The following is a 23,247-nucleotide window of genomic DNA, read 5'->3' on the forward strand; positions in this document are numbered from 1 at the left end:
ATAAATCTCCAGGACCAGATGAACTACATCCAAGGGTATTAAAAGAACTGGCTAATGTAATATCAGAGCCATTGGCAATAATCTTTGAAAACTCCTGGAGAACAGGAGACGTCCCAGCAGACTGGAGGAGGGCAAATGTTGTCCCCATCTTCAAAAAGGGAGAAAAGAGGATCCCAATAATTATCGTCCAGTTAGTCTGACATCAATACCAGGAAAGATTCTAGAGCAGATCATTAAACAGAGAGTCTGTGAACATCTAGAAAGCAATTCCATAATCACAAAAAGTCAACATGGGTTTCAGAGAAAGAAGTCATGCCAGACTAATCTCTTTTTTTTGATAAAATTACCAGCTTGTTAGATGAAGGGAATGCTGTGGATATAGTATATCTTGATGTTTAGCCTGGAGAAGAGAAGGTTAAGAGGTGATATGACAGGCCTGTTTAAATATTTGAACAGATGTCATATTGAGGTGGGGGCAAGCTTATTTTCTGTTGCTCCAGAGACTAGGACCCGGAGCAATGGATGCAAGCAACAGCCAAAGAGATTCCACCTCAACATTAGGAAGAACTTCCTGACAGTAAGGGCTGTTCGACAGTGGAACACACTTCCTAGGAGTGTAGTGGAATCTCCCTCCTTGGAGGTCTTTAAACAGAGGCTGGATGGCCATCTGTCGGGAATGCTTTGATTTGGATTCCCTGCATGGCAGGGGGTTGGACTGGGTGGCCTTTGCAGTCTCTTCCAACTCTATGATTCTATGATTCTATGATTAAACCTCTGTATCTTCTTGATGACTGCTGCACTATTGGAGGCAACTTGTGTTCTATGGCATCAGTACATTTAAAATAAATATGAAATTTGAATGTATGGAATAAGATAATATACTAACATGGAATAAGCTTCAATTATGGATACTGTACTTAATGGTCTGTCTTTGACGTATGTAATGGAATTACAGAATTGTAAGCATGTGTAATTTTAGATAACTATGAATTGTGCAATTTACATTAACAGTTTAAGACAATTTAATATTTCATTCCTTGCTGAAGTGGAGGAAACTGATCAGTACACTTGGTCAAGAGGTATTTTGCCATGATTATAGCTACATACAGAAAGCTCTGTTTTGATTTAATCTTTTTGTAAGTATGGGATTGTGGGTAGAGCCATCTGGTTGCTAGGACAACCCTGGAAAGCTCATTCAAAAGCTAGCAGCTTGGAGTGGGTGGGAAACCAGTAGAACTTGTCAGTTGCAATTGTCTCATTGGGGACAAAATATAAGAATCCTGGTAATGATGCCGTAGATACGCTGATGTGATATTTAAGAATAGGTTACCATTAAAATGGTAAATAGTTTAGTTACAGAGGATTTAAGACAATTTTCAGAAACATAGCCTCTTTGCTATCTCTTCAGAGAGGTATTGTTATGGATGCAACAGAATTCCTGAGGAAAATACAGTGGCCTGTTACAGACAGCCAAAATAAAGCTGCTTCGAGTCACAATGGAGGTATGGTGTTTCAATGATGCATGCGTCCTAAGAGTCCAGAAGTCGCACCAAAGCCACGCTCCAGATTGGAGTGTGGCTTTGGTGCGGCTTCTGGACTCTTAGGACGCATGCATCATTGAAACACCATACCTCCATTGTGACTCGAAGCAGCTTTATTTTGGCTGTCTGTAACAGGCAGTCTATCCATTCTCTCCCAGAGAACACAATTCCATAGTATGGAGACATGGCAGTTGAAGTGGTTTCAAACTGCATTATTTCTGCAGTTCAGAGTAGCTCTTAGTTAAACTTATTTTTAGTGCTGTAACTAAAAGACCATGTCATTTTTTGTAATTATACAATTCCACTCAGAACATACTGTTAAGGAAAATGCAACATGGGATATACAGTGAATGAAATAAAACATGTATGTGAGAATCAGGATGACTCAGCAGAAGCAATTAAGAGCCACACAGGTGTGTAAGGTAATGTAATTAGCAAGTCCTAAATGCCAAGGACAGAAATGTAAAGTGGATGATTGAACACACCTGAGAATTGTTAAGTGGTCAAGGCTGAGATGATGAAATCATTAATTCTGGGTAGAAAGAAGAGAACCAATGAGAGTGGATGTACACGCCCACTGGGTGGAAACTGACAAGAGTGGGTGGTATTATCCAAGGACTATAATAATGGCTATGAATCCTAATGTATTTTGTGGGTAGTAGCAGTGAGGAGTATTGTTATATTGGAGTTGTGTTGGATAGTTTTGGAGCTGTATATAGTAGAATAAAGTAGATCTTTTATATAAGACTACTGAGTTGTCTGGTGTCTTGAGTGAAGATACAAGAGCCAGCTGGATCCTGAAGAAGTGGAAGACTTCTGTAGAAGCAAGAGTGAGAAGGCTTGGAGAGTTTGTCAGGGTCTTCAGCCTATTCTCTGTAACTCTGCTGCTTTATAGCAAAGCTTTAACCACTGGCCAAAACTGGTCAGCGCCGGTGCGTAACAAGGTGGTGAGTTCGAGCCAGAGGTGAAGAGCTGCAACTCCCATCATCCCTGACACATACCTCATTCCATCTAATTTGGAAAATAAACAGGGTTGGATCTTGTTTGGAAGACAACCATGTAATACTAGGGATCTCTAGGTAGATCTAGGTAGGAATCCTAGCTTGTATTTTGTGCTTGTACTATTTCAGTTTTGTTTATTTAGTAATCAAGAATGTGAGTGTGGTGTAGTGGTGTGAGCATTGGACTACAGTTCTGGGGATTAGGGTGTGAAACCCAGTTCAGATTGGAAACTCACTGGATGACCCTGAACAAGTCACACTCTCACAGCCTTAGAGGAAGGCAAAGGCAAAAAACATCTTCAGAACAAATCTTTTCAAGAAAATCCCATTATAGGTTCTTTGAAATGACTTGAAGGACACAACAACAACAACAACAACAACAATCAAGACTGTGAACTGTAAGATGAGAGGTCTGTGGTTCAAATCTTGTATGTGAACCCATAAGGCAGTTTTAGGCAAGCTTCTGTCTCTGTCTCTGTCCTTGTCTACATATACAATTGCCCCTCCATTTTCACAAACTTGAGATCTGTGGTTTTGATTATTCATGGAGGGGCGACCTCCATTAAAGTTAGGGTGCATTCAAAGGTATGGGGCTTGAATATATGCAAATTTCAAAATTCATGGGGGGGGGGATCCGGAACGGATCCCCCGCAAATTCGGAAGGGGGATTGTAAATGATTTCCCAAGCATTCTCAAATGTGCTACTTCTCTTCTTCAAGCCTGGACAATTTCCTTTCATGTTTAGTCCAAGGTCTGAAAAATAGGAGTGATAGATAATTATCTGAGCTGTGGAGATGACCAATGTAATTTGTTGTGTTGTATATTCTATGTGGACAGTATTATAAAATTGATGAATAGCAACTGACATTGGCATGTTATTGATGTATTTGTAGCCAATGGTTCTAAAGGAAGGATGAAATTATTTTAAAAAATAGGATGGACTAGGGGATTCTGGGAATTGTAATGCAAAAATTAACTTTTCTGAATACTGTTTGTGGAATATAGCCTAAAGTTGTTATTATGCTTTCCCAAGCATTTACAACAATTTTCCTAGTGGGAATGTTTTGAGAGCCAATGTGGTATAGTGGTTTGTAGGCAGAGAACAATGGATTCCTCAAGAGGTCTCCGTGTTTTTGCATCAGGAACATTTTGGTGGTGTAGAGATAGGAATATGGATAGTTCCTACACCATAAGGTGCACTTCAACATGTTTCGCCAGCATCTGTGGCTGGCATGTTCAGAGAATGCTTTAAATTTCCTGGACTTTGAAATCTCCCTATAGCCACATGGTCAGAAGGAGGAGGAGCCTGCCTGCAAAATATATCCCCCCCCCCCCCGCATACCATTGTTACTAAGTACAGTACTGAGACAACATGCAGGCATCTGACTAACATCTACAATTGTGGATTTTTCCTCCTGTTTGGTTTGTAACATCTTGCCTGATGAAGAAGCTTTGAAAGCCTGCAACAGGTATATTGTGCATTTCGGTTGGCCAATAAAATCACTGATGGATTTTTGTTTGGTTAACGGATATACTTTCCATGTTATTTTTACTTCTGGTACCAATTTTTTATGTTAAAGAAGTAATGTCCAGAAATACATCTATTTCATTTACAGATATACCTGCACTTTTCTTCTGCATATACCTATAAATAAATGGATTTCTATTTCGAATGGGAACATATGGCCTTCAGAATGTTGGATTGCAAATCCTGTCAACTCTAGTCAGCATAGCAAATGGGTAGGAACGAAAGGAGTGTCACAAGTTTCCCATCCTTGATTCAAATATATATTAGTGGTAGTAGTAGGAGTACTATTTCTGGTTTTTAGTAGATTAGTCTTGTGATTTGTTTCTCTCCTGTGTTCCTGAAGGGAATTGCTGTTGTTCAAAGCAGCAGTAACCTAAGTGGCAAACTTTACAGTTCTGTGGTAGAACTCATATTCAGTATAGTCCTGCAAGTAATTAGTATTGATTTCCCTCCTATTCCCCCCTCCAGTACATGGTTCTGAAAATAGCCTCAGTATATAATTAATAACATTTTCCTTGGTAAAGTATGGCTTAACCAATAGTTGTAGTAGATATGATCCTGTGGCTGGTACACTGTCTATATAGTCCACCCCGCACTCTAAGAACGTCTGGGAAGTTTCTATTACAAAAAACTAGACTAATATCTACTTCCCAAAGATGTTTCACCTCAATTGCTCCTAAACTTTGGAATGACCTGCCGGAGGAGATCTGTCTTATTATCACCTTAGATGCTTTAAAAAAAATCATTAAGACTGATCTCTTCTGGCGGGCTTTCCCACCAGAGCTGACTTGAACAATATGCTTATTTTTCTCTCTATTCCTGAATGTGTAAGAGATGAATCTGACTTCTACTTGGTTTGGCAAGTGAACTGTTTTAATTGTGTTGGATTGGACTGTGTTAATATGTCATAGGAGGGTTATTTTAATGGAAATTTTAACGTTTGATTGTATGATGTATGTGATTTTTTTTGTAATCCTGCCTCGATCCGTAAGGAGAGGCGGTTAATAGAAATAATAAATTATTGTTATTATTAATTATTATTATATTCTAGAGCAGTGGTGGGCAACTTCAGAGGAGGAAGGGCATTTTCATCCTGTGATTCCCAAAGGCTACACCTGTGTACTTGATGTGATCAGAAGTGCTGGGACATCATTTCCAGTATTGATTTGATCTGTTCTGGGATTTTTTTTTGGTGGGGGTCTCTTTTGGGGGCATTTGAAGGACTTGGAGATGGGGGGGGGAGCCATTGCATTTTGAATCATTTTTGAATTGGAGGGGAAGTGGGCATGGAAAAAATACACATCTTTTTAAACAAAGAGGCCTGGGGAGGTCTGGCTTGGTTCAGAAGCACTTAAAGTCCCAGGGGCTTCATGTAGACCAAGGCCTTACTTTATCCATTTCTGCTGTATAGTCTACAGCCTTGAATTTTCCCCATAAGATGGCAAACCATGTTTTGCCATAGAGTGGAAACTATTAGAAACAGATTTTTGATGAGGAATATGGAGGGTGGTGTGATGTTGGTAAACCAACTAGCAGTTGCGCCTTCTTTAGGATTACACAATAGAGGTGACAGAAGACAAACAAAATTTGGCTACCAGCTGTGTATTTCTCCAGTGTTTTACTTCTTTTGTGGTCACTGCAACCACAGCTTTTTCCCTCTTGCAGAAAGCCAGTATACTGGGGAAGTTCTACATATGTGTTGTACTAGCAAGATTCCAGACAAAAATTGTATTAGCATAAATAAGATTTTCCATCTTTGTAGTCAGATGCTTGATAATCATTATATGGACAGTATTATGTAAAACATATCATGGTGTCAAATGTTTAAATACACACACACGCCATACTTGCCTTCTGCTAGTCAGACTATCTAACCCACAAGTGTCTTAAGTGGATTGGTGATGGCCATCTAACGTCTTATGGAGAAGATTTTCTGAATCCTGCTACCAGCATGCTTCAATTAACAAAACTTGTGACAAAGAAGCTCCCTTTTACAAAGTCTTATTAGGGGAGCCCAGGCAAACTCCCTCTTCCCCTTTTCTTGTGTTTTGTCTACTTGGACATTTTTTAGTTTTTGGCAGCATTAGCATTGAAACAGTAGTGATGGAGGGCTGGAGAAAGACAGACTTTCAGTGTTGGTTTGCAGCAGCATGTCCAAAGTGAGCAATGCAATGAAGATAGACCTGGGAAGGAATTAGATTCTACTCTAGCTGATCCTACTGTAGCTGTGTGTGCTTACCTACACCAGACAAGGTGAACAGCTGCCTCCAGAATCACTTACGGAGCATGTTTGAAAAGCAAAACAGAAATAAAGGGGGGAAAGATAATCCTGCCTCACCAGTTACTTTGGCATGTTGAAAAAGCATAGGCCAATAAGTTTGGCCACCAAAACTGAAATCATAAGAAAAGTGGAGGCTGTTGAAAGAAAAAAAAAATCCTCCCTAAATGCATCTTGGAAGAGCGTTCACCAGAAGGTTCTAAATATTTTTGTTTATTTATGAATGACTTATCTAACCTGATTGTTTAATTTCAGATGTGCATAATATTAGTTTTGAATAAAAATGTTGCTAAAACATGTTGAACTACTCTTCTGTTTTGTGGTGTAGGAACCTATTGCTATTTTCTCCTTTGGTACCAGAATTCCTGTTAAAGAAGAACAGTGGCCCCTTCCCATCTGTGAGGGTTTGTTTTCCCGCCCCCTGTGGGTGGCAAAAAATGCAAACAATTATCCAGTGGTGGTGATGTGCATGTGGATGTGTCAGCGCATCCATATGTAGATGCCATAATATGGTTTTTAATTTTTTTTTATTTATATACCGCTCTTCCGAGATGATCAAATCACTATATAATATGGATTGTGGCAATCTGCAGACTGACAAATCAGTGAATTGCCAGCTCACTGATATGGAGGATCCACTGTAACAGCCAGGAAGACATCTACTTCATTCATTGAGGTATACCTGTACTTGAAAAACTTTCAACAAAAGATGTTAGGGACTTAATCCTAGACTTTCTGATTGCAATGTTTTACCTGTGAGTCAGGGCCCCTTTTCATCATTTTATGGAGAAAAATGCACAATGCATTTAGAGAATTGCATATGAATTACATGCCAAGAGTGCTAGAAGCCATATGGTGCTATTTAAAGTCGTTTTTACATAACAGTATAATATGTAGACCTGCCATAAAACCTGTAGTGATGACATGCAAATTCATTAGGCACAGTTTATCAGAGGGCAGATGCAGTAAAACAATAATTCATAGATCTGAGGAAGTAAGTCAAGTTTATGAAAGCTCATGCTACAACCTCTTTCTCACAGTTTCAAAGGTGCTACAAGATCCTTTTAGTATCAGAGGAAGAAATAACATGTAAAGAATAGGGATAGGCACCTCCACCACAAAACAGATGAGCAGTTCAATATGTTTCAGTGCACTTTTGATTCAAAACTAACATGATGCACATGTGAAATGAATCCACCAGGTCACGTGAGCTTTGAATAAAGTAATAAAAACATTTTTAATATTCTAGAGATAGCTTGAAGGCTTCTTCCAAAATAAATATTGGGATAATTTTTTTCTTTCACCAGTATCAACGTTTCAAATAATTTCCATTCTGATGGCCAAATTTATAAATTAAAAAAAGCATGTTGGGGAGGGGGAGTTTGTGAGGCTTATCTGCTCTCCCCTTTCCCTCTGTCTTGCTGTTCACTTATCCTCAGTGAAGGATTCCAAATGCAGTTACATTTTACCTTGCCAGTTGTAAGCAGGCATACATGATTACAGTTAGATCAACTAGAATTTTTTCCCCAGCATCAGTACTGGGAAGACTGCTCTTTCTCCATTCAAGCTTCATTACATTTTCTTACTAGAGACATGCTTCTGCAACTTAACATCAAAAGTTTATGTTTTTCAGGCCTCCTTCATCTTCCCAGTACTGATGCTGGGGAAAAAAATCTAGCTAGATAGAGGACAAGGATGAAAAGGGAGGCTGGGTAGACATAAAAAGACTTCATAAGAAGAAACTTTGTTTCTCAGAGACTTTTTAATCTGAGGTATGTCTGTATTTTGATATATCCAGTTCTGTTTTGGAAAACAGGAGAACAACCAGCATGATATAGCCTATATACAGACTGGAACAATTTACCAACCTCTCCCCTCCCCAAGCATATTCTTGTTTGGCAACTCCTCTGCTTGGCTGGTCACTTTCAACACACTCTTTGACACATGAACCATCCATCTCTGGTTTTAAAGTTAGAAGTGTATTTATTATTAGATGTCAGGATTATGAAGACATAATTATGTATCCCAATCTGGGCATGTAAATAAAATGTTTGATGCTTTTATGAGGCTGGACAGTGGTAAAACCCTTTAAAAGCTGTTCTGTGACACACCACTGAAGACCAAGAAGATCAGATAAATTCTATTTACTTATCATTTCTATGCCACCCAACACAGCCACCATCCCAAACCAGAAGAGGAAATAAATATAAATCCCCAAGATTATCAGTTTATTATTATGCTAGGCCTCTGTGTTATGTCTCATAGAGAGACATAAGGATGCCAGTGCTGTGTACTAAAGTGCAAGGGCTGGCATGCATGCTAAATAAACTATTAAGTTGGAACACTGATTTGAAACTGTCAATTAATTTTTGAGAAAACCCAAATTAAAAGAAGAGGTTAATTGAAAATCTTGCTCACTCATCTTTTTGTTATACACTCTAGGCTGCTGATGATCTTGAATTACAAGGAAAAGAACTAGGAAGCTATTCATGCAGAAAGGTAGTTTCCAACTGGCATCGTTATGAAGATACTGAGAAAGAAACACAAAATGACAGTGGTGAATCTCAGCGTGGGACAGACTTCAGTGTCTTGCTTAGCTCAGCAGGTAAAAATCATAAACAGCTGTTAATTTTATATGGTTTGCGATTGTCTCATAATAACATTTGAAATGTCTTATTGATGGGAATGGAACACACCTTAAAAGGTTACTTTTGTATCAGATTAGTTAAAAGCCCATAAATAAATCTTTCATGAATATTGGTGGTGTCTTTAGGAAACAAAGCAAAAACATAAGAACCTGCCCTGTAATAAGTCATTTCAGTGGTTGATTTTGTTCCTGCAATTTTGTACACTGTCAGGAAGTCTTGCATGTTTCAATGAAGAGTTATTCCTGGCCTAGGATGATTCTCAGGATGATGAGGATTGAATCAGGAACTTTTTGAGTGTAAAACGTGTATTTTACCACTGAATTATAGTTGGGTTGGGCATGTGTGGAGGATTGGGGGATCTTCCTGGCCTTGTGTGAGTTACCTGCCTGCTATTTTCTGGAAGCAGAAACATTTTTTCTGTCACTTCTGGTCATTCCTGGACATATATTTTTGGCTGTTTTCAGGTTGGCAGTGTTTCAGTGGGTATAGTGTAATTTGGACTAACAATCAGAATTAGTCATTGAAATATAAGAGAGAACTTGCGGGCAGACTTGCAATCCAAAACAAGCTCCCCTCCCCCCAGGGATGAAAAAGGAAAGCAAACAATAGAGGAGCAGTTCCTGATAGATATGATCAGGTTGGTCTCCTTGAAAAATAGTGATATTGGTCTTCCTAGTTGATTTCAGAACCGGAAGGCATCTGTCTTTAGAACTGCAGTTCAAGAAGTTGGAACAGAGTGGTTAGTGTAAGCAGGAGCTGGAAAGCTAGTTTTTTTAAGCTACTACTTCTCTGTCCAACAGATGGGCACAGGCAGTTTCCATATTTGTAGTGATGCTCTTCTTGCACAACTGTGGATTTAGCACTCAGTTATAGATGGATTTTGCTCTTACTTTTTGAATTCTGTGATCCACCCTTCATTTTTTCTTCCTTTTAAACACAAAAGCACAGTTTCTTTTAATTTCCACAAAGATGATCCAAACAAAAGTTAATGAAGGCTAACATCTTACACACAAAAATCTGACACGCAAAAAACCCCACTCTCGCACAAAAATAGGCATATGTTTTGTTGTGCAAGATTGCTGTTATCTGCACAAGATTTTTGTTGTTCAAGATTGCTGTTTTTGCATTGTTGTTGTGTGCCTTCAAGCCATTTACAACTTATGGTGACCCTAAAGCGAACATGTCACCAAATTTTCTTGGCAAGGCTTGCCTTTTGCATTTTGCCTTTGCTTTCTTCTGAGACTGAGAAAGTATGACTTGTCCAGTGGGTTTGCATGGATGAGTGGGGATTCAAACCCTAGTCTCCAGAGTTGTAGTCCAGTACTCAAACCACTATACCACACTGCCTCTCTTGTTTTTGAATAAGAAACAGCAGTCTTGCACAAAGGGCATGGGCGACTGCCTGGAAACAGTGTTTTTTGTGCAACATCCACAATTCTGTCACAACAAAAGCATGTGTATTCCTGCCTATAATGCCTTCCTGAAACACTATGGTTCTTCTTCGTGGTCTCTATGACTAACACAAATAGCCTTTTCTTATGCCTGTGCAGCAAATGCTGTGGGGTTTCAAATGGAACTAAGAAAAGGAGAGAGGTGTGAACTGGGCTACACATGTGCTGTGCAGGAAGATGAGTCTTCTGCCAGCATGCTTCATGAGCTTTAGAATATTCCAAGTATCTGCTGCACAGGCAGAAGAATAACCCATTTGTGTGAGTTCACAGACAACCACTCCAAGAACCATTATTACAGGTAAGCAACCTATTCATGTGTGTGTGTATTGAGTGAGAACTGTGCAGAAATATTTGTTTTCTTTGTAGCAGGGAGAAATTTATGGAAATTATTTGTCCTCACTTCCAAGAATGAAATAGTCAAATATTACCATCTCTACTGAGAGTGAATGACACCTGCTGAGAAATCATATGGCATAGCCTTTACACAACTGTTGTTTCTGTTTATTTCTCCATACTTAGAGTTTGAAGTGTGTAGTCTTGGGAACATAGTTCCATGTGTTTTTGTTGTTTTGTGGGTGGATCAGCTTTAGATAATTCTTAAGTACATCATGGCTAAACTTTCACTAAGGGTATAAATACATTCAAATAGAAAAAGCAACAGAAAAAAAATGGCAGAGAGACAAAGAAATCAGCAAACACTTCTGACAAGTGATGAATTACATCTTTATGGTATCCAGAACAAAGTTGTGCTTGTTTTTATATACTAAAGCAACTAACAACCTACATGAATCCAGCTATTTTCTTTCACGTATACTATCTTGCTTAACAGTCATCTAAGATAGTGTTTTAAACAGGGTAATGTGAGATCTAGCTCACTTTTATTTTGTACAACTGAAGAAGGCAGTATCTGGAATGTATTGTTAATTCACTTATACATTTCTGTTTCTTAATCACGCTACTCTGAGTGTGTGTGTGTGTGTGTACGTGCACGTGCGCGTGTGTGTGTTAAGGAATTAGCCTCTTAAATAATCACAAAAATGCTAGTGTTTTGATATTGTACAGTGAAATGATTGGGCACATCAGATGATCCAGTGATTCTGGTTCACATCATCTCCATATGCAGTCTTGTTTAGAGCACGCTTAATCAGTCTTAGTTAGCATCATTGTATTAGCATGCTGATCATATGTGGAAAAGAAGCACGTTAAATCTGTTAACTTCACTTTAGTTTATTATGCCTTGACCTTTCCTTTTAAAAGGAAAATATAATTTTAATATATTCTACAAAATGTGAACTATCGCTGGAATGAGAAACTTGTCACAGGCATATGCTTTGAAGTCATTTCAATATTCAATATCTCCCACTTTTCTTTGGTGGTGCAATCGAAAGGCTATGCTGATGGTAGCAATATTTCAGATAGGGTCTTTTGTTGAGAAATCAGACCGTGGTTGCAATTCAACATTCCCTCAGGATACTGTAATCTGCATGCAGACCTGTGCTAGGCTGAGCCATATATCCTCCCCATTTTCACTATGAAATAAGTCTATGAGGCATCTGCCAGTCATTTGGGCTTCTTTTTCCACTTCAGTTAGGGAATGGGTTTCCCAAATGGACTGAAAAGATTTGAAGGAGATACCATCAGGAAATACCAAACCGAAGCTAGGGATTAATATATTCCTGCGAAATGGTGCTTTTATGCTGGTTAGCTCAAATGTAATGCAATGTAATGGCAGGACTCAAGCAGCAACTATGTCTGTGAACTATAGAATTTGGTTGTAAAATTGGCATGTAGGTTCAAGGTTGAAATAAAATTATGGCTTCTCTGGGGGAATAAAGCTGGAAATTCTTTGGATTAAAACATGCAGTAAAAAGAAAGCTGTCTTTCTTGAGGAGAATAATAATAATAATAATAATAATAATAATAATAATAATTTATTTGTATCCTGCCCCTCTGAGAACAATCAGGGCAGGTTAATCGGAGAAGAAGAAAAAGAAGGGATATCTTTGACATGGGATTACTTTCTTTTGTCTCTACCAAACTAATTACTATCAAAGAGAGCCTAAGCTATTCTGTCCTCTGTGGACTGAGAAGTGTTGTTGTTCCAGACAATAGCAGATGCAGTGCTCCAACGGGAACCCAATATTTCCTCCACCAAAATCAGCAAAAGAATCTAGAACAGCAAATTGCCTTTCCATTGCCTGCGGAAAGGGAGTGGACATGATTTAGTCCTTTGCTCCTGTTTGAAAGCAGTCCTTCGCAAATATTTTAGTAGTTCAGAACCTGAAAGAATGTTATGTTTACTGACATTTCTCACAATGTTCCCTGCCACCCCTTTTATTGAAAGTTCCCCAAGCTAGAAAAACATCAACTGCTCATGGACCTATCTGTACAGTGATGGGTATCTCTAGCTTTCCTGATGAGCAGGGTTTTTTGGGACATTCAAAAAGTTTAGATCATGAAAGAAGTAAGCCTCAGGGGTTGATGCACTCACTACAGGACTCTCTCTTCTCAAAACAGTTGGTTAGATCTGAAAGATATCAGACTAGCTCTCAAATCTTTCACATAGTAGACAGTTGAAGTAGAAACTGGCAACATACTGTAACTGCAGAAGTAAAGCATAATAGTGCTAAAATGCATGTCATATCTAATTTGTTGTTGACACAAAATCTTTGAAATATGTTAGTATTTAAACATGATTATTGTGACTCTGTAGATGTGATTTAACTTAATGAAAATACAACCTGCCAACATTTACTGCTTAATTCAATGAGACTCTCATATTAAAATTCCATCTATATTTATAGAGGTATAAATGTTTATAAAAATGGCTGCTTACCTGATTACCTTTCAGAATTTATAGGATTTCCTTTCAGAAAATTGAATTAGGAAAAATGCGTGCTTTGTTGTTTATTTTAGCAATCATGACAGAAGGTTTTTAAAAAATGTTTTAAAAATAACATGGTTTCTTGCTTCCTGTCTTCCTATCTATTTAGTTGTGCATTTAAAGCCATGAATTTTGTTACAGAGTTTTCTTTAAATAATCAGCTTGACTTGATTTTGGTTACTTTTGACTAATGATTTCAGTATTGTAGCCTTTTTGTTCTGAGAAAGGTATGTCTTTCTTCAGACAAATGAAAGGTAATTAAAACAATAATAAGAAAAAAACCTTTTCTTATTTTTCCAAAGGGCAAGAGTTAAAAGTAGATTAATATCGGCGGGATACAGACTGCCAATTTGGGGCGGGCTGGAGCCGCCCCTTTGCGCCACGTATTGGGGCCAGGGCAGCCATAGCGGCAGCCCAAAGGCCCCAATACGGCACTTTTTGGGACCAGGGAGGAGCGGCAAAATGCCGCTCCTCCCTGGTCCCAAAAAGGGGTGTCCTTGGGGCTTCATGCAATCTAGTTGCCGCGGAAACGAGGCGCCCTCTGGGAAGGAGCTCCGTTTTGGAGCTCTTTCCGGCACCGCTGAAAGGGCGCCACAAGCGCCCTGCGGCAGCATCAGGATGTCACGGCCACGCCGCACGATTTAGACACGCCGCGGCTGTCATGTCAAAATGGTGGTGCCCATGTAGACAAGGTGCCGCCATTTTGACGTCCTGGTGATGTACTAGGGTTAGGGAGCGTCTAAAAAGGATGCTCCTGGGCAACCCTAGTATGTCGCCAGGACGTACTAAAAGGCCCATCTGTACAGGGCCTTCCTTGCCCATATAGCATTTTATAGCATGAGGTAGAGGTTTGAATGTTGCACTATGACTCTGGAGACCATGGTTCAATTCCCAGCTTTGACATGAATCTCATTGGGTGACCTCAGCCCAGTCACATGCTCTCAGCCTCAGGTTTAGGCAGTGGCAACCCTCCTCTGAATAAATATTGCCAAGAAAAGCCCATGATAGGTTTGCCTTAGAGTTGCTATAAGCAGGAAATGACTTGAAGACACACAACAACAAACCTCTTTCTGCAGTAATTGTCACTCATTGTGATGTGAAACAGTGTGTATATTGGGACTGTTTACTGCTAGAGGCCACGTACCAGCCTTCTGCTCCAAGTTTATCCATCTGGAAAAGCAAGGTGAACAGAATTTCTTCTAGTAGGTATGCATGACTTGTCACCTAATAAGCCAAGTGCAACCCTAGCCAGGCATGGTAGCTCTCTAGGGGATGACAAACCTGCTTTTGCTGCCTGCCAAAACAAGGTGGATTTTAAGTAGAATACAAGGCTTGTGGATTGTTTCTGGGTTACATATTGCAGAGACCTGGTTTTGAGTATAGCATTTAATCATAATGGTTAATTTCAGCAAGGGCCATGTATTGTTACAGGGCTAAAGGGATTGCCTGTTTTCATCTGTTACACATTTGTGTGTCTTACACACTTTTTTCATTTATAATATATTTTGTTCTCAGTCACTGGTGTTTTGTTGTTGAGCTATCATTAATCTAATGTTTGTACAATTGAAATGCAGCGAAGTTCCATTTCGATGTATTAAATTCTTCATTTATGGCAAACTTCTTTGCTGAAATTTAATTACTGGTATAATCATGTTTTCTTTCATAGTGTTGTATTCTTTATGAGTCAAATATGAGATTGTGGTAGAAGATGCTGTTACATATGAATGCTGTGGTCCTTCAGTGGAGAATAATAATTAACTCAGTTCTCAAAGCCACAAAATAGTGATTAAAATCAGAGAAGCCTTGGTGGAAAACACCTTTGCAAATACCTTGGACTCCCCATCTCAGTCCTAAATTTTTTAACAGGACCTTTTATCTGTGCTTTGCTAATTGGCACTCTGATGGTAAAGATATGCTTGGCAGTGATGCACACCTACCAGCGTTAGCAGTAACTTCTGGCAAATGTTTCCTGTTGTGCTATGCATTATTTCTCATCCACACTGTAACACAATAGGATAGTAGGCTTCAAATTTCCATGGAGTCTCTTTCAAGGAGGTACTGTGTGTGTACCAGCTTTCAGGATCAGACATTGCCCTCACCAATCTACAGAGATCAGTTCTGGATAGGCATGAGTATTGATTGAAGTGTTTAACCTGGAACAGAACATTCCACTATGTGTGAGTGTTCTGCTCCAGGTTAAATACATACATCATTACATACATCAAAAGCAGCGGCAATCCATGATCTTTTTCTATCACAATCATTTAATCTTCTCGCCCTCACTGAAACCTGACTTCCGGCCCACGATACCGCTACCTCTGCTGCCCTTTCTCTTGGCGGTCTCTCTTTTACCCACACTGGCCGCCCTGAGGGTCGCGGAGGAGGGGTCGGCATCTTATTATCTAAGTCCTGCCAATTTCAGGTTCTCTCTCCTCCCCCCAGCTATTCCTTCTCTTCATTTGAATTACACTCCATTAGACTCTTTTTTCCTCTGCAACTTCGGGTTGCCATCATCTATCGTCCTCCTGGTTCAGCGTCTCAGTTTTTCACAGATTTCGAGTCTTGGTTGACATTTTTTCTTTCAGATACTGTCCCCTCCCTGATCTTAGGTGACTTTAACATCCACCTCGACGATCCCAAGAATTCCTCAACCTCTCGCTTCAGCTCTCTTTTAGCTTCCTTCGGTCTCCAACCACATTCCAACTCTCCAACCCATTCCCTTGGTCACTGTCTTGACTTAGTTCTCCCTTCCAAGTGTGTCGTGTCCGACTGCTCGGCTTCTGATTTTCCACTATCTGACCATCACCTACTTTCCTTTACTCTTACCTACATCCCACTTCCCCGTCATACCGTCCTCCGCCAGTTCTGCGATCTTCATTCTCTTAACCTTAACCATCTCACTCAGTCCTTGGACTCATCCTTCGCTTCTCTCAATCTTGGGGACTCTGTTGACTCAGCTATGTCTTTACTGAATTCTACTCTCTCTTCAACTCTTGACAGCTTTGCCCCAGTATCTACGTGCGTGTCCTCCTCTTCCTCTACGACTAGGCCTCAGCCCTGGATCACTCCCATTGTTAGATTTCTCTGGTCCTGCTCCCGAGCAGCCGAACGTCTCTGGAGAAAGTCCAGGGAGTGGGCCGACTTTATCCACTATAAATTCATTCTTTTATCTTTTTCACGCGCCCTGTCGATGGCAAAACAAGACTACTTTAAATCATTGATCTGTGCCAACGAGAGGCGCCCGTAGCGTTTGTTCTCCTGTTTCAACACACTGTTAAAACCCTCTCCTCCTTCCGTCTCTCCATTATTTTCTCCCTCCGACTTCGCCAATTATTTCATTACAAAGATCACTACCATTCGTTCTGAGTTAACTCCTCATGATTTGGCTCCCACCATTAATCTCCTCACCCCTCCTACTAACAAACTCTCTGTGTTTCCTCCTGTTTCTTTGGAAGAACTCTCTTCGCTGCTGAACTCATCAAAACCCACCACCTGCTCTCTTGACCCACTTCCTTCTCATCTTCTAATCTCTATAGCCCCCTCTTTGTTATCCTCCCTCCTCTATATCTTTAATCTCTCTCTCTCCTCAGGTTCCTTCCCCTCAGTCTTCAAACATGCCTTAGTTTCCCCTATCCTGAAAAAACCCTCTCCTCTCGACCCTTCTTCCTTGGCTAGCTATCGTCCAATCTCTCTTCTTCCTTTTCTCTCTAAGGTGTTGGAACGAGTTGGCTATTCACGCTGTCTTGAGTTTCTTGAAACCAACTCCATTCTGGATCCCTTCCAGTCTGGTTTTCGCCCACGGCACTCCACAGAGACAGCCCTTACTAAGATCTCGAATGATCTTTTGCGGGCCAAGGCGAATGGCCTTTATTCTATCCTTGTCCTTCTTGATCTGTCTGCGGCCTTCGACACCGTGGACCACTGTCTCCTAATAGATGTACTCTCTGACCTTGGTTTCTCGAGCCTTGTTCTCGATTGGTTCACATCTTACTTGTCAGATAGATCTTTTTCAGTGGTCTCGGGTGGTCAGACCCCTTCTTCTGTCCCCTTATCTGTTGGAGTTCCTCAGGGCTCTGTTTTGGGTCCCCTTCTGTTCTCTTTATACACACTCTCCCTTGGCAAACTTATCAGTTCTTTTGGTTTCTCCTACCATCTGTACGCCGATGATACCCAGCTGTACCTTTCCACCCCTAATCTTTTGCCAGAGCTAGAGCAGCAAGTGTCATCCTGTTTAACAGCTGTCTCCTATTGGATGCACCATCGGCGTCTGAAGCTCAGTATGTCCAAGACCGAGCTTCTTGTTTTCCCACCTAAGCCCACCCTTCACTACTCCTTTTCTATTTCTGTCAATAACGTCTCTATCCAGCTGGTCCAGGAAGCCCGCAGTCCTGGTTTCATCTTTGACTCCTCTTTGTCATTTATCCCTCAGATCCAGACTACAGCCAAATGTAGATTTTTTCTCTATAATATCGCCAAAATCCGTCCATATCTCTCAGCTTCTACCGCAAAGGCACTGGTCCATGCCCTAGTGGTCTCACGACTAGACTACTGTAACCTCCTCTTGGCAGGGCTTCCCCTCTCTCATCTCCACCCATTAATTTCTGTTCAGCATTCAGCTGCATGCATTATTTCACTCGCTCGCCGTTATGATCATGTCTCCCCTCTGTTGTCCTCCCTTCACTGACTCCCTTTTCCTTTCCGCATCAGGTACAAACTTTTGCTACTCACCTTTAAAGCCCTGCATGGGCTGGCCCCTCTTTATTTAACCAATCTTCTCTCTCCCTATATCCCTACTCGCACTCTCCGCTCTGGTAGCCAAAGTCTCCTCTCTCAACCCAGGATCTTCTCTGCCTCATCCCGTATCCGTCCCTTCTCTCTTGCTGCCCCTCATTCCTGGAACCTTCTTCCGCTGCATGCACGGCTCATCACTTCCCTAACCAGCTTTAAGGCTGAGCTGAAAACCATATTGTTTAGGGAAGCGTTCTCAGGGAATTTGTGATTGTCATCTGGCTGTCTGATAATATTTGATGTGATGTGATTTGTTTTTATATTTGATGTTTTTAATTTGTTTTTTCTTTTCTATATGGTAATTTTATCTATTCCTCTTTTTAATTGTTACTATCTTAGAGTGTACGCCTTGGGCAGGCTTTTATATACTCTTTAGGTTTACCGACTTTGTATAGCGCTGTATATAATTACAGCGCTTTAGAAATAAAGTTTAATAATAATAATAATAATAATAATTACCCATGTCTACCCAGTACAGATCTCTATAGACTGGGCTGGGCAATGTATGATCCTGCAGCTGCATGCAGCACTTCATGGTTCTCATGGTAAAAAAAAAAAGGGCTGTCTATCCTGGAAGCTTCCAAGAACAGCAGTTCATTTTTTAAAAGGTCACAGGGGTCATCTTTACAGTTAAAACATGAGCATTTACAATATTTCAAAATCAGAAATGGAAGTTTGGCCAATTCCAACTTTTTTAAGCATCTGGGAGTAGTTCATAGGGCTGTCAGAGAGTCTAATGGACAGAAAATTGACCATATTTATCTCCAGATTAAGGTTCTGTGGACAGAAAACAAACTCTGTCTCTTTCTAAAAGAGGAGTGAGCAACTTCCAGAGGTCCAGGGGCTGCATGTATCTAGGATACACTCCAGAGTCTAGAAGAGTGATTCTTATCCTGTGGTCAGTGGAAGATCATGGGCTCTCAGTGTCTTCACAGGGGGTTTGCAAAGACTTGGTTGCTCAGCCCACCTCCTCCCCACAGTGGAGTGGCCATATGACAGGAGTGAGGGGAAAAGCTTACTGCTCTGTGGAGGAGGCAGGATGAGCAGCTGAGCCACTGTATAGCAGCCAGCCAGCCAGCCTTACTTTACCTTTCTCCCTCCCCCCTCTCCCGCTCTCCTTTATTTTAGCCAGGAGAACTTTACCACCACCACCCCTGACTTCTTTATCAGGGGGATAAAAGACCTAGAAAGGAAAGAGAGGGAGGGAAGGGAGAGAGAGAAAGAAAGAAAGAAAGAAAGAAAGAAAGAAAGAAAGAAGAGGCACTAGCAATCAAGCAAGCAAAGGTTATAACACCATTCCTCCTCCTCCTCCTCCTCCTCCTCCTCCTCCTCCTCCTTATGTTTTTTGCTATCCCACCTTTTCATCAGATTGGGACTCAAAGAGGCTTGCAATTATTAATTTAAAAAACGAAAACAAAAGATACAAAACTTAAAAAGCAATTAAACTATCAGAAAAAAATAAAACCAGGTTAAAACAAATATTATTAAGACACACACACACCAGCACAACAATTAAAAATATCTAGTGCATTGTTTAAGAACCTTGCCTAAAAATGGAATGTTAGAGACTGTGGCCAATAATTGTCCAAAATGGTGGGATCCAAGGATGGCCTTTTAGTAATGGTTTGGTGACAGCCTCCTTTAGGCAAGCTGAAACTCTGCCTTGTTTTAGTCCTCATCTAGATTTTTTTAATAAGCCAGGAAGGGAAATGACCTAGAATACATGCAATATCTCTTACCTCTCCAAGAATCCTTTCCACATTCTCAAGTTGCACAAATCGAAAAATATCCATTGTCACTAGATAAGCAAGGGCTATCCACTGGATCTGTATTAATGTTAGCATTCATGTCAGAGTGGATCTGTGCAATTTTTCTGAAAAGTACTAGGCAAGTTGTTCACAGTGGGCTTTCAAGTGATCTGTATTTTCCTCTCTTGAGTCCGTGTGTAAAAGACCCCTAACCATTTGAAACATCTCTGCTGGTAGCTCCTGGAAGATGCATTAGAAGCAGAAAAGAAATTTGCCTCTGCTGCCTCTATTGCACAGAGTAGGCCCTAAGATAAACCTTAGCCTGTGTTCGATTAGATGTGATCTGAGGGTTTTTTGCCAACACTGCTTTACCTGCCATGTCACTTGTTTCATTGCCACCAGCTCCCTGGAAAACCAGGGGATGGTCTTGCTCCACTTCATGAGAGGTGACGTTCAGAAGTGATTGTATCTACTGCCCTGGATATTTCTCCTTTCCAGACGTCAGCCAGAACTTTGACAGAATCACCTGTCAAGGCAGCAGGAAATCCCCAAGAGCCATCAGGAGTCTATCTGATCCATAAATGTCCTGGAGTGGAATATTTTAATGGGCACTCCACCCTGTGCTTCTGTCAGCACTGGTATCAACCAGTATTAAACTATTCAGAGTTAACCAGGGCATTTACACATGACACAGCTCTCTGCCATGCCTGCTCACCTTGTGTTCTCCTTGCCCTCCTCCTTCTCCCCATCTCCTTTTTCATCAGTAATCTCATATCTCCCTTTCCTAATTTGACACATGACATCTTTGCCTTAATCTAAGGTTTCCTCCACCTAACCTCAAACCTTCCCCCCCCCGCCTGCCTCTTTTGTACTTCCCAGTTCATTTTAGATCCCATCAAAACATTCTGAGGGATGCAATAGAATAACAGAATCTTAATGCTGTAAGGGACAATGGATGCAAGCTAAAGGAAAAGAGATTCCACCTCAACATTAGGAAGAACTTCCTGACAGTAAGGGCTGTTCGACATTGGAACACACTCCCTTGGAGTGTAGTGGAGTCTCCTTCCTTGGAGGTCTTTAAGCAGAAGCTAGATGGTCATCTGTCGGGGATGCTTTGATTTGGATTTCCTGCATGGCAGGGGGTTGGACTGAATGGCCCTTGCGGTCTCTTCCAACTCTGTGATTCTAAGGGGCTGCTAGGGAACAGAGGCCGGTTACACACCGGCACTTTAGTGCGTGACGAGCACGCACTAGGGTTACAAAAGGGCGGTGCTTCCGCACTGCCCTAACCCTAGTGTGTGCTCGTCACGCACTAAACAGTGGCGGTCAACATACAGGCCCAGCCAGCCAGCCTTTGCCTTGGCTGCTGTCACTCAGCTGGTCAGCCCACATCTTCCCTAGCGTGTCCATGGCAACAAATTATATTTAAAGGATCTCCCTGGTAAAGAAAAGATTAAGAAATAATGGTCTAGATGATAGAGTGTATAACCAATGGCAGCTGGAGGGTATGATCAGAAGTTGCTCACTCCTATTATAAAGAATCCAGACCCACAGCAGATATACATCCTGTATACCAGTTCAGCTTGCCAGTAGTGTCACGGGGGTGCAGATTGCACCAGGTTACACCCTAAGGTAAGGTGACACCATTGCTCCTCAAATATCTGCCTTTGGGCATAAATGGTGTGTCCCTGCGGAAGAGATGGTGTGAGTGGGGTGAGGCTTAGTGGGAGGAGAAAGGAAAGGCCCCAGCTGCATATTTTGACATTTTTGGCTCCCAAATACCAGTTGGGGTGCAGTTATATCATGCTTTGGTCCCTCTGGTCTATATTACGCACGGGAGTGGCCTCTTCTCTGAAAGGAAGTGGCATTGGAAGTCAATTTTGGTGTTATTTCCTATCAGATGACAAGTTTGTCCTTGCCCTGAAAAAACATGACATAATTTGCCGCCCGCATCCCTCAGTGTTATGTATGTTCTGAGGGCATGAGGAATTCAAAAGAAGACAGATGTTTAAGAATTTTGTATTCAAAATTTATTAATGTTGTACTGAACTTCTGCTCTTTTCTCTGTGCACAGTATCAAAAGCTTATTTTGTGAGATAGCATAACACTTATATTAAGGAGTAGTTTTGCCTTGAATGCTTTATTAGTTAAAGCAGAAATTTAGATTCTTTCCACTTTATAATACAATATTATATACTATAATATTCCACTTTATAATACAATATTATGCAATGTAATCTGTATTTTCTATATTCTGTCAGTTGTGTTTATATTTAAAGAAAACAGCCTACAACCAAGCACTGCTAAGGGGAGGTGAAATTCAGGTCTCTTTCAGAGCTTTTGGGAATAAGTCTTGAAACCAGTAAAATCTCTGTTCAAGCAGAAGGAACAAAAGAAGTGGAAATAATGGCATAACGTGATTGGGCTATAAGACTTTCTCTGTGTTTGAAGTGCCCTCGGTCACTTATTGATCTGTCTGTCTTAAGTATCCCAAAATAGATTTTTCACTTCAGTCCACAGCTCATTTAAGATTGTGTTGGCTTTCCATAATTAAAGAAACTCAGTTGGTCCAAATGTACCGTAAGTATTTGAGTATAACCAGATTTTAAATATCAAAACAGTTTGAGAGCTGTCTATCTGAAAAGGAAGATTTATATATTATAGAATAAAGAACCACACATTATTTAATGTGCTATCTACTGGAATCATAGAATCATAGAGTTGCACGAGACCACAAGGGCCATCCAGTCCAGCCCCCTGCCATTCAAGAATACACAATCAAAGCACCCCTGGCAGATGGTCATCCAGCCTCTGTTTAAAAATCTCCAAAGAAGGAGACTCCATCATACTCTGCGACAGCATATATTGCCTGTAAAGACTTTACTAAAAACTATTACCATTTATATTTTTATACATATATACAGGTAGTAACATTACTGCAACCTTTCTTTTTTTTACTTAGACAGCCTAGTCACCTGCTTATCTCTTATATTAGCTCTAAAAGTGGTATGGACAGTCTTTTGGCATAATACTAGAAATTATGCTTGGAAAGATAAAAAAAGGCAAATGATTATTCACACTTTTTGTGGCTGTTTGCAGGCTATGAGATGGTTGTGTGCCATCCAGTGACCACCACTAATGGGAAGTCATTTCCCCTTCATTAAGAAGGGATCATAGAATCATTCATTGAGAGGAGAGATGCCATCTGTAGTCAGAGCTGTAGATTGAGACATGGAGAAATATATATGGGTGTCATCAGTGTACTGATAACACCCCGCCTCGTGTCTCTGAATGATCTCTCCCAACAGCTTCATTCATATATATATTGAATAGCATCAGGGACAAGATGGCACCTTGAGTGACACCACAATTAAGCTCCT

At 40.6% G+C, this 23,247-nt stretch overlaps 2 protein-coding genes across 5 annotated transcripts in view; one reads left to right on the forward strand and one right to left on the reverse strand.

The window, feature by feature from the left end:
* The window catches only part of CHRM5 (cholinergic receptor muscarinic 5), a 75,312-nt gene that overhangs the window by 32,956 nt on the left and 19,109 nt on the right, over window positions 1-23,247 (reverse strand). The window contains exon 1 of one of the 3 annotated variants that reach the window (XM_089521992.1): window positions 8,767-8,831. The exons of the other annotated variants lie outside the window; for them this stretch is intronic. The gene's annotated coding sequence lies outside the window, so the exon portion shown is untranslated. Of the gene's footprint in view, window positions 1-8,766; window positions 8,832-23,247 lie in introns of those variants that run through there. 3 annotated transcript variants of the gene reach the window in all.
* Window positions 1-23,247, forward strand: part of AVEN (apoptosis and caspase activation inhibitor) — a 143,256-nt gene that overhangs the window by 21,653 nt on the left and 98,356 nt on the right. For both annotated transcript variants that reach the window (XM_089521995.1, XM_089521996.1), the window contains exon 2: window positions 8,791-8,953. In XM_089521995.1, coding sequence (XP_089378121.1) covers window positions 8,791-8,953 — 163 coding nt within the window. The remainder of the gene's footprint in view (window positions 1-8,790; window positions 8,954-23,247) is intronic.

This window comes from Sceloporus occidentalis, unplaced genomic scaffold, assembly GCF_023333645.1.
Source record: "Sceloporus occidentalis isolate IW3139 unplaced genomic scaffold, rSceOcc1.0.p SCAF_4, whole genome shotgun sequence".
Lineage (NCBI taxonomy): Eukaryota > Metazoa > Chordata > Lepidosauria > Squamata > Phrynosomatidae > Sceloporus > Sceloporus occidentalis.